Here is a 12,017-nt window from a genome sequence, read left to right on the forward strand (position 1 = left end):
ATGTTAGAGTCGGAATAAAGCGCGTTCCTACGACTGATCATTTCGACTTCCCGGCGAAGCCTTGATAAAAGCATGGTTTTGTGCACAATGAAAAGCAAGCAAAATTAGATGCATTACAGAAAGCAGACTTTGTGGCTCTTACTGGGGATCATTGGACTTCCGTGACCGTTAGTAATTCTAATTACATCTAATTACAAAATGTTCAATGATCACACTGTTTTAGCCTAATGTACAAAATAATTTTGGCTAAGGTTACTCAGAGTTTAAAGATTAAGTTGGTCAAATTACCTTTTATGTTTCTGACTTATTTTTTAAGAAGAAAAACTGCACTTTATGTTGAAATTTTGGTTATTATTATTTAAAGACAATACTATTCTGAAAATCTACTTAAAGTACTTAAACTACCACTTTATTTTTAAGTCTGCCCAATTTTAACCAGGGATGATATTTTTGTTTCTGTTTTGAATTCAAATGCAGTTTAAAGGCTTTTTTTCAGAAATTAAAACAGCTTCAGTTTACAATATTCATGTACATGTCTATTATTTGATTCTGTCGCCCACTAAAACACTTTTAAATTAAAAAAAACATTTGCGATTTGGGGCAAATTTACGTGTCGATTACATACGATTAATCAAGATTAATTCTTACACAGCCTCTAATTAATTGGATTAATTTTTTAATCGAGTCCCACCTAATATATATATATATGTGGATATATATGTAGATTTGTATATATAAATGTGTATATACAGTATATATGTAGATATGTATATGTGTATATACAGTATGTATATATATGTATGTGTATATATGTATATATATATATATATATATATATATATATATAACTGTGTATATATATGTGTATAGATGTGTATATATATATATATATATATATATATATATATATATATATATATATATATATAGCAACACTCATGACAATGACAAAACAATTACATTGTCAATCATGTTACGTTATTTTTAAAATGTTTGCTTTTCATTTTCATAACTTCTTTAACACACTACTTCTCCGCTGCGAAGCGCGGGTATTTTGCTAGTGTTATGATATAAGGAACTTTTTCAAAACAAACTAAAGTAAAAATTAGAATTCTATAAGAAGTTCTGGAGTTACTGATCTTTTCAAATTAAATAAATAATTATCACTAGGTGTAGAGCAGCTGTCTTCTCCCAATTAACGGATTACATAATGATTCTAGGACAGCGGGTTTTGAGGCATGAAGAAAGGTTGAAGGCATTGATTAATTCGAGTTTTCATAAAGAGAGAGTGAAGGGTGACCTGACAGAAATTTTACAATTATGAAAAGAGTAATTAAGAAGCAGGCCTTTAACTTTTCAATCTAATTTATTTTAAACAACTGATAGTTCCTTAAATTGGTACACTATAAATTTTTGACCCCACTCATGCATGAAAAAAGTACACACTAAAATAAACATAAAAATAAAAACAGTTCCCCAACCTGATCATCATCTTCTTCTTCCTCTTCTGCAAGCCTCTGTCTACCTACTTCATAGAGGCGACACACAGTGTCAATGTTTAGGGAGTCCTGATTCTAAAAAGAATTATATTTTGATTTAAACATGGTAACAAAATCAGAGAGAGAGAGAGTTAGAGACACAGAGAGACAGATAGATAGATAGGATACTTTATTAATCCCTGGGGGAAATTAACATACTCCAGCAGCAGCATACTGATAAAATACAATATTAAATTAAACAGTGATAAAAATGCAGGTATAACAGACAATAACTTTGTATAATGTTAACGTTTACCATATTACATCCCCCCAGGGTGGAATTGAAGAGTCGCATAGTGTGGGGGAGGAATGATCTCCTAATGGAGTTGGTTTATTATTAGACTTTTGTAATGTCTTATTACAAATCAAAGGAGTAGGCACATAAAATAAATCAATACTGGATGTACATTAGACACATTGCATTAAAGATTGTTAAATATATAACTACATACATTTTTTGAATTCCAAAAGGTAACAGCAATGTTATTTCAAAAGAATAAATCAAAAAATTACCTCAATAACAGCCAAGTAACAATCTTTGGTGTCGGTGCACAAGTCAAATATATTTCTTTTTACATCAATGGTTGCTGTGAAGAGATGAAGTTTTACAAAGGGGGGATTAAACTTTAGTAACACTAAATATTTCAATCCAAAACGGTTGTTTAAAATATAGCTATTAACAAATTTGCATTCTGAATTAATTTAACGCCCTACCTATAGGTTTATAATCTGTGGCATCAAAAGTTCTAAAAGAGGAACCAAATGGACTTTTCATTCGCTCTTCAATCATGTCATCTTCATCATCAGCCTGCAGCATTGCTACGTAAGCAAAAATAAACAAAAATGGGTTTCAGTAGCTAAATATGCGATAAACTACTAATTATACTGATAGACATTTAAAGGACTTGATACGATACCAATACATGTTGTGGATAATAAAAAGTAATAGAAAAACGTCTAAGTTGTCCCATGCCTTACCTCCATAAATAACAGTTCCATTATTATTGAAGACAATCCTGCACTGGTCTAAAGCAGGAACTGTGTGTAGGAGGTGAAAAGTCCTCATATCCCACTTGGAAATAACAGTTAAGATAAATAAGTGTACTATATTAAGAGAAACCACTGCAAAAAATAGTAATACAGTGGTACCTTGAGATACGAGTGCCCCAACATATGAGTTTTTTTAAATACGAGCCATCATTAAGTCGATTTTTTGCCTTGAGTTACGAGCCAAAATTCGATATACGAGCCACCAAAGAGCTTGTCGCCACACATTCCGAGGAACTGATGACAGAGGAGTTGACAGAACTACAGATGCAGCAACATACGGAGGTTCTGCAGGAGATCGGTATCGCGGAGGAGGTTCTCTCATAAAGGAAGTGTTTACAATGTGGGAATAAGTTTTGGACTTTAAAGGAAACACCCTGAAAAAGTTGCAACTGATCATGCAGTGGTGCTATTTAATGACACTTGCCTAACTCATTTTAGAAACATTTTAAAGGGGAGGACTAAACAAAGCTCCTTGGACAGGTTTCTATTGAAACGCCTTGAGGATGAAAGTGACGAAAGCGTGGCCAAAAAAAAAAAAAAAATAGTAAAGAAGAAAATTAGATTAAGCAAAAGTGAAGTGAAAGAAAAAACATTACAATACGCTAATCGGCTTTGCCAACATCTGTCTATTTCTTTAGATTCTCTTTTATGTATTAGGTTTTATTTTGTTAGTATACAATATTTTTTCATTATAAATACATTTTTCTTATGTTGAAAACATTTAACAAAAAATTGGGGTGGTTTTTTGGGGGCTGGTACGAATTACTCTCACTTCAATTAATTTAAATGGGGAAAACTGATTGGAGATACAAGCATTTTGACTTACGAGCTTGGTGATGGAACGAATTAAACTCGTATCTCAAGGTATCACTGTATTTGAGGGAATGTGAAGAAAAGTTCTTTTGAATGATACATTAAAATTATCTTTGCACATAAGTCCAAAATTAAATTATAAAAATAAACAAAAACACAACCTATTTAAAGTAACAAATGACATCAAAATGAAACCTGTTTAACACTAAGAACCTATGTTTACTATAAAGCTATCTTCAAACATTGAACAGTGGGTCTGTCTGAATTATTCCTAATTCAGTATCTGTGAACTATGCATTCTTCTTACTTGCAATAAGACAAGCAACCAGTGATAACCATCTTTAAAATAAAATAATATCTAAATCAAGGTACTAAAAAAAATCCAAACTTTTGGCTGGAGGTGAATAATAGAAGCTACATGTCATTCTGAATTATGCTGAAAGTGACTGCAAAGGAGTATGCATAGATTGTAAGACGTGCGGTGACCATTTTACAATATGACAATGCTGAGAAACAAATCTGTTGCTGAAATGTGTTAAGAGACACAATTCAAGGTAAAAACAAGTATAACAAAGATTAGATGTTAATTTTTAATTATAATGTCAGATCAAAAAGTTTTGAAGCCTCCTAAAATGAAGCATCAGATTCTTAAGCTTATCAATAAAGACAAAAGTTTTTTTGAAGCACTTAATAACAAAGGATGAAAGTCAAAAAACACCTGAATCAATAGAGAGATTTTAATTCTCTAATGGCTAAGAAATGAAGTTTTATGGCAGTATGGACAAGATCATGTGAACAAGTTCTTTTGATACAGAGGTTAAAAGCCATATTGAGTACATTCTTTAGAAGGACCACTTAACACAGACCAGCATCATACTGATACAAATTGGCTATTTTGGCATTCAATCTGGTAGGGTCAGTGAGGAAAAAATAGCTGTCCTTCCTCCTGGTTTTCAAAAATGGAACCTGTGAACCTTCTACAGAACTGTACTTTCAAGAAGTTGCCATAATCCTCTTATTCTATAGATCAGGCCATGTGTGACCACCAACCAGGACTTGCCTTCAAGCTATGTGGTGTGCTGCTGATAAAGACAAGTTGCAGAAGAAATACAAAAACATATGATCTGAAACAAAATGTATTTGTGAATATGATAGCATTTGTTTGTTTCTACTGGTGTTTCACTTAATAGATCAGGCTTACTATTTTGATCACCACTCGTGTATGTGTAGCAAGTACTGAAAATTGTTTAAAAAAAACAAAAAGAAAACTAAGAATCACCTCTATTAAAAGATACTTTTTTTTATGCTCCAATTTAAACGTGAGGCACGTGATTCTTTCTGTATGATTCAAATGATGTGTTTGTATGTATATTATAAATCAAAGTCTGTGGTTTTTAGGCATGCACTTTTTACAATCAAAAAACATTTTCTTCATTTAACTTTGGGTCTGTGATTAAAGGTTTTCCAAAATACAATGCTACAACTTAAGGGAATTCAGAGTATTTAATGTTTTGGTAACTTTTTTTCCCACTATTTTACTTCTTCAAAAGTAAAATGCACTCTACAGTGCAAGACAAAATACCTGAAGAAAACCATTACAAACATTGAAGATAATTTTGGAATACCACAGAATCCTCTGACTTGTACTATCTTGGGTAGTCAGTCACCATAGCAACAAGGGGAGTATTTGTTCAAGTCGTATGTCCCAAATCAGCAGACTATCAGCATCATTTTACAAAACAATACCAGAAGTTTTCATTCTGCCACAATCTGCTCTGCCCTGGTTTCCCTTGTCAACCGCATTTATTAACATTTATACAAGGGGAAGAATGCTTATGAAAGAAAACTTCCTACAACATTTCTAAATATAGACCACATGGTCTGCATTGGCAAAAGACCTCAGGAAAGATAGAGCTATTGATTTAATTGTTTCAGTTTAAAAAAAAAAACAAAACTGTTAAAACATTGAAGTGCTAATAAAAGTACAATATTTGTAAACGCATAAACATGTAAAATTAACTATACAAAGGAATATCCTTTGGCAATATAATCTCCACTTGTAATAACTTATAAATAAATTTCAACCATAAAGGATACAATTTCAGTATTAATTATTATCTCCAATCCATTTGGGTGAAATACTCCACTGATGTTCATATTGAATTTATCAAACTTGTGAATGGCCTGAGAATCACGAACATCCCAAAGTACTCCATCATTTAATACCAAATCATCAGTGGGGTTAAAGGTGGCACAGTTCCTTTTGTAATTGTTTGAAAGATCAGGGTTGTAAAGTGTAAGGATATTCTGTCCAGTCTGGATATCATAAATCTATATTAAAAAAAAAATAAAAAAAGTAAAAAAGAGAAAAAAACCAAACTTTGAGGTTACAGTAAAGCAAAAAATGGTGTTTAGACATCTAAACACATAGTACAAATCGTGTAAAGCTCTACAAAAAAATACAATTCCAACTATAAACAACTTACATGTGCAATATCGTCTTTTGTTCCAATTACTCGGTCTTGTGAAAGTTTACTAAACTCTACATAACGATCTTCTACAAATGAGTGCCTAGAAATTAAAAATACCAAAATAAGATCACGCAAAGAAAAAACTTCACCTTACTGCATGAAATTTGACCGCCATGAATAATTGCTCTTTAATTTAACTAAGCAAATATTCCATTATAGAAAAAAAAAAAACTCATTATAAAACAGTGATTAAATTTAACCAAAAGGCGAAGGACAAAGAAATTAATCAGTAGTAACTTCATGCACTTTGATCAAATCAGATAAACAGTCAAATGTCAGTGATATTTTTCAGTTTGCCAGCAAAGCAATAGCTTCAAAGATCAAAAACACAATTGTTTACCAATATTTAACTTTAAAGTTTTGGAGTTATTACTGTTTATATTTTTAAGAATAGTTAACTAATGTGTGCATTAATAACTAGTGTAGTATCAAATATGTTATTCCATTCTGCTGAACAATCAGATTCTTACTTCATGTCAAAAACCGATTTCATGCCCCAAAGGGCTGAATGGGGTAATCGCCAGTTGGTTGAGGTTAACAGCAACGACCCATCCTAGATTTTAGAAGGAGAAAAATAGAAAAATTTTACTAATGTTCCTATATAGGGTGACAAGAATACAAATATATCAAGAACATGGAATTTTAAATGTGGTAGTAAATCAAGTGTTATTGATAAGCTATTTTGGGGAGGACAGAAAAGAAACATAATTCCAAATTACCAAACAAAAATAGAAAGGCACAATTTTGGCTGTTGAGACTACTACTATTGAAATATTGTTTCTAACACGATTATTTTTTTAGCTTGAAATTAACTTCTGCTTATTTTCGTCTAGAGCAAACAAAGGCAAAAACAGCCCTTGTCCAACTCCTTTGAGAAAAATAGTTGTATTAGCAAAATTCTTTATTGGGGGAAACAGTAATTTCTTCAAACATTCTGTTCAATAAAGTGACTTACTCTAGATGGTTCAAGGTGTGAGATCGCAGTACTATGACAGTTGTAACTGGCTTCTTCTTGACCAGTGAAGACATTATACAGTTTCAATTGTCCATTGCATGTTCCCAACATTAAAAATCGTTCTCTTGCTGAAAATGCACAACACACAAAACCACTCTCATCCTCATCGGCCTCCCGAAAGACAGAGATTGGACGAAACCTATGAACAACAGGGGTTTGAGAGATAAAAAACCACAACGCATAATGATAACCAAATATCTCCAAATCGCTAACACCAGTACAAGTCCATAAAACACATTAAAAAATCCCCAAAAAGAAAAAAAATGTTTACCAACACATTTAAAAATGTGTTAAAAAAAAAAAAAAAAACTGAGCTGTAACTTACATTTAGTGAAGAAAAAAATAAAAACAACTTTATAAACCAAAATTAAAGCCTCTTAAACCTTTATTGGAATGTCTGAAAGACATGAAAATAAGGATGTCATTAAATTTTCTATGAATGACAAAAAAAAAAAAAAAATAAGATTGTGTGTCTTAATGCCTTTGTCAATTCTCGGGTTAACTGTTGTAATTTATTGTAAACAGGATTTAACCAGTCATCCCTTGTTTGTTTTTAACTAGTCCAGGACACTGTGGCTAATCTTCTAACAGGTACAGGAAAATGATATTAAAAAAAAATTAAAAATAGCACAGTACCAGTACTGGAAATAAACATCAGCTTTTTGATTAATTCCTTGCCCTGCCTACCACCTAAAATATGAAGTTGGTACCTTGAACCAAACTATATCTGCAGAATTTCAATGATCAGCACTAATGGGGAATAAGCATTTGAAATACAGGTGTGATTTTTTTTCCCCCCATGTTTAATGCTTCATAAATCATAGCTCGATTTCTTTCAGACAAGCACTTAATTGTTAAAGAACTGTAACAGGAGTAAAAACTTTTAAAATCTGAATGATCTGATGCGACTTAGTGTGGAGATATAGGAGGCCATAGTTGAAGAAAAAAAATTGTATTTTTTTTTTTTTAAACAATTTTCAGCAACCTAAAAATTGGCAAATACGCAACTGTTTTTGATGTTAAAGACATCTAACCCTGAATAACAATTCCTGAAAATATAATGCATCTGGCATTAACAGTGTAAAATTTAACTTATGCAACACTGTCATTCTTGTAGTAAAATTAGGGCCACACCCCTTTTAAAAGTCTTAATATCTCAGAAACTAATGAAAAATAAAGCCTATAATTTAGCACACTAGTTATTGGGTTCAATGGCATTATCATCAACAAGTATGAAGCAAACCAGAGATGGTTCATCAGGAACATCTGTTGATTTGACACAGATGGGTTACTTTTAAGTTCCACTTCAGCTTCCATTCAGTTCATGGGATGCCAGATTTTGCAGTATTACACTGACAAAATACCTGTTCTTTATCTTTCTGAAGGAACATATTTTAATACATGGTGCTTTCTTTTACGGTTTTAAATGAATTAACTTGTATAATTAACAGAGTCATATACTAGCTGTTAAGTTATAAGAAACACAAAGCACACAATACAAAGAAGAATACAAAATTCCGAAAAGCCTACAAATGGCACAACATGAGACTAGGAAGAAAAAAAAAAAAAGTTTTAATATGGGCTAACACTGCCAGACATCATAACACCATACCACACAAAAATCGAGACAAAATACATAATTAAGTGTAATCTAACTGGTTTATTTGACATGGACACCATATCTTAAAAATAACATTATTTCAAGGCAATAAACTTGTATGTATTAATTCATTAACAATCTCAGAAACAGTACCTGCTGAAAACAAGTTGTCTATTGAAGCAACCGCCATCCACACCACCATACTTGGGAAAAATAACCCTACGTGTGAGACGAGAAGTAAAGTTAGTTGGAGCCTGGCATCTCTGCTTGGGCTCAGGGCACTGGTGCGGGGTAAAAAGAGAGAATGGGGGGCACGTTGTCACTGGGTTCTTACAACGAGCATGTTGCTCTCTCAGGTACTCTGTGATGATACTGTCCAAAGTAGGAGGAGATGGAAGATGTCGATCTAACTGCTTTTTCATTGCTGGACTCTGATTGTAAGCTCCATGATCAGACTTTTGTCGCATGATTCTGAGTTTTTTGCCATTGCAAGGAGATGGCCTTTCCCTGGTAAAGCATATTTTGCCAATCAGTGGAGACCCATTAGCCTGTGGGAACAAAACAGTCGGTTGAACCTGAGAAGTTGATGGTCTGACTTGTCCAAGGCTAGTAGATGGAGCATTGGATATAGATGGGTGATTGCTTATCCTGGGGGAGACTCCATTTGCCAGGCGAGGCGTACGTGGAAGTACAACAGAAGCAGTAGAACTTGCAACAGGAAGAAAGGCAGAAGAGGAATGAGAAACTAAAGCCATGGGGAGATCAGCTTCTTTGGTAAGTGCTGCAGCAGTGTCATGCAGTCCCTTGGAGACAAGGTGATTTCTAATTAGCAACAGAAGTTCCTTTTCAGAAAATGAAATACGTGATTGTGCTACTACATCTGCCTTCTGAAGTCGAGCAAGTGAAACATCAGTGCCAATTAGCAATGGCTTTCCAGAAACTCTCTCGATCAATTCTGCTGCATATTTGCAAAATTTCACATGCTCATTCCTTTTGTCCTGTAGAACAGGTTCCCTCATGAGTTGCTGTATTTGACCACTGCTGAAGAGTGGCAGCTTACTAATAATTTGTTTCACAGTACTACTCCGAGACAGTCCAACCAAAGCTTTGCAGGCAAGAGCTCGAATCTGATCAGCATCAGTGATTGGCATCTTAACAGTTAGCAAAGAAAGAAGAACTTTGATGCCATTGTTGGACTGAACTACATTCCACATTTTGGTCAGGACATTCTCACAGCATTTTGGATTTTGGTGAGGTCTGCGCCTAGGAGTATCCAAAACTAACTTTCCAATACTTGATATGCGTTTATCTGGAGCACATACACAATTAATAATAACCTGAAGAGCTGATTTCTGGATTTCTGCATCATTCACAAATACTTCTCCTTCTGCAACTCCAAGGATTATACTCATTCCTGCAACACGAATAATTAAAAGGAAAGAAATACAGTATCAGAATCAATTTTAAGAAAGCCAATGGACACATGTATACAAAGAAATGCAAGATTTCTTCAAAAATGAGTATGTTTAAAATTAACAAAATCAAACATATTTGTAGATAAACTATTCACATAATTACTAATTAGGTAAAACGCAAAATCAAATTTATGGGAGAACGAAGCACCTAACAGCTCCTCACATGACTGGAAAACCCGTTTGGAATGAATGAGGGATGGAATGAAAAGCTAGTAGTAGACTGTCATGAAATTAAAAGATAGGCCCAAGCATGGAGAAGTAAGCAGGCAGAAGAATTAAGGTATCTATAAATTTTGCTGAAATTACTAAAATCAACAAACTTTTACAAAATTCTTTGGCTTACACTAGAAGAGTTCATCATGGAGACTCGGAGAAGTAAAGACATTCTCCTTTAAAAAAGGCATAGTTAGTTTCTTAAGTTGTTACAGATGATTTACTTACCTGAAGGAAGTCTATATGCAAATACAAGTTAGACTGAGCTTTCCCAATTTTAAAAAATAAATAAATAAATAAATCTATCTAGTTCAACAGAAATCCCTGACCCTCAAAAATTTAAAAGATTATAAATGTCTCCTATAAACGGCAACAAATGGAAAACTGTTCCTTTTGTAAGAGTTTTTTGTGTTTTCTTTCTTCATCTGGATCGATGGGTATGAAAAGACTGCTTATTTAATGAAGTAAATTACTCTTCACATAATAGGCTATAGTAGTAGACTGATTATGTGCTACAGACCAAAATAAAAGCTATAATAATGAACATTCGAAACAAATCTGAAACTTTGAATGGATCTACAGTTAGAGGATTATATTCATCACCTTTAGTATATATCACATTTGATATACACCCCATTTTGTATTTATTACCCACCATTGCACAAATACAGAGGACAATAACTCTTACCAACTGTTGAAACAGTTGACCCATTTTCATCTAGTAAATCCACAGGTTCAGCTAACAGGAACTGTGTTTTGGGCACTACTGTAAGGATGGCAAGTACATCAAGAGCATATCGTACAGTATCACTCCTATTAAAACAAACAGGAAAATAAACACATTACAATAATATGCTTTAGTAAAATCTGTAATAAAGCAGGCATTGCTATTGTCCTAATATCACTCTTAACACAACAAGAAACCTCGCAACAAGAAACCTCAGCCTTGACTTCACCTACAGGAACATAAAGCTAGCAATTAACCTCATGTGGTACATCATTTTTTCTGCATTCATTTAAATTGTGTGTGTAATTGTTAACAGCATTCTTAATTCTTTTTGCTTTGCAAAGTGTATACAGGCATTTGAACTTATAAACCTAGTAAAAATTTGTTTTAACACTAGAATTACCAAAGCCTATAAAAAGACTCATAAATCCGGCCCACCTTAAATCCCTGCACACCTCTCCATCAGTGTCTTTTGTCTTGTAAATGTGCCAATCAAGACAAGCAGCCTACTATTCCACCAACCACCCTCCTTCCCCTCCTAAATGCCGCAGAATGGGCACAAAGTTCTCCCAGTTGCAGCCTTGATTATCTGGGAGTGAAGTGCTGGAATTTTAGAATGAAAATAATAGATCCGTTATTTAGATCACATGCATTTCATATATGTTCTGTTTCTACAATAATCTGTGTAAACATATTGTTAAAACAGAAACTTTTTTATATTTTAGTAATAAATGACAACATATAGACAAACTATGTTATGTGTGAAGCCTGAATTACAAAGATCAAAAACACTTTCACAAAAGGTTCAAGGATAATGCAACAGCTTCCGTGGTGCAGTGGTTAAGATTTGCTGACTTTTAATCAAGAGTCCACGGGTTCAATCCTGACTGCCTCGTATATTTAGAGTAGTGAGCTGTTCTTAATGTTAACATTATACAATAAAAACATACATTTGATTTGCGTATGTAACAGCTGGTTTAAATGCATAGCACTTGTAAAAGTTAGCATTTTTTTTTTCACTTTTATTCTCTCACTCACGATACATACTATCCACC

At 33.3% G+C, this 12,017-nt stretch overlaps 1 protein-coding gene across 1 annotated transcript in view; it reads right to left on the reverse strand.

The window, feature by feature from the left end:
• Positions 1-12,017, reverse strand: part of LOC120540353 (DDB1- and CUL4-associated factor 1-like) — a 56,203-nt gene that overhangs the window by 9,192 nt on the left and 34,994 nt on the right. Inside the window, exons 13-22 of the mRNA XM_039771035.1 lie at positions 10,924-11,048; positions 8,701-9,961; positions 6,888-7,086; positions 6,403-6,485; positions 5,888-5,972; positions 5,499-5,732; positions 2,517-2,610; positions 2,253-2,357; positions 2,052-2,125; positions 1,482-1,574 (exon numbers count right to left, since the gene is read on the reverse strand). Of these exons, the coding sequence (XP_039626969.1) occupies positions 1,482-1,574; positions 2,052-2,125; positions 2,253-2,357; positions 2,517-2,610; positions 5,499-5,732; positions 5,888-5,972; positions 6,403-6,485; positions 6,888-7,086; positions 8,701-9,961; positions 10,924-11,048 (2,353 nt within the window). The remainder of the gene's footprint in view (positions 1-1,481; positions 1,575-2,051; positions 2,126-2,252; positions 2,358-2,516; positions 2,611-5,498; positions 5,733-5,887; positions 5,973-6,402; positions 6,486-6,887; positions 7,087-8,700; positions 9,962-10,923; positions 11,049-12,017) is intronic.

Source organism: Polypterus senegalus, chromosome 12 (genome assembly GCF_016835505.1).
Source record: "Polypterus senegalus isolate Bchr_013 chromosome 12, ASM1683550v1, whole genome shotgun sequence".
NCBI classification, from domain to species: Eukaryota; Metazoa; Chordata; class Cladistia; order Polypteriformes; family Polypteridae; genus Polypterus; species Polypterus senegalus.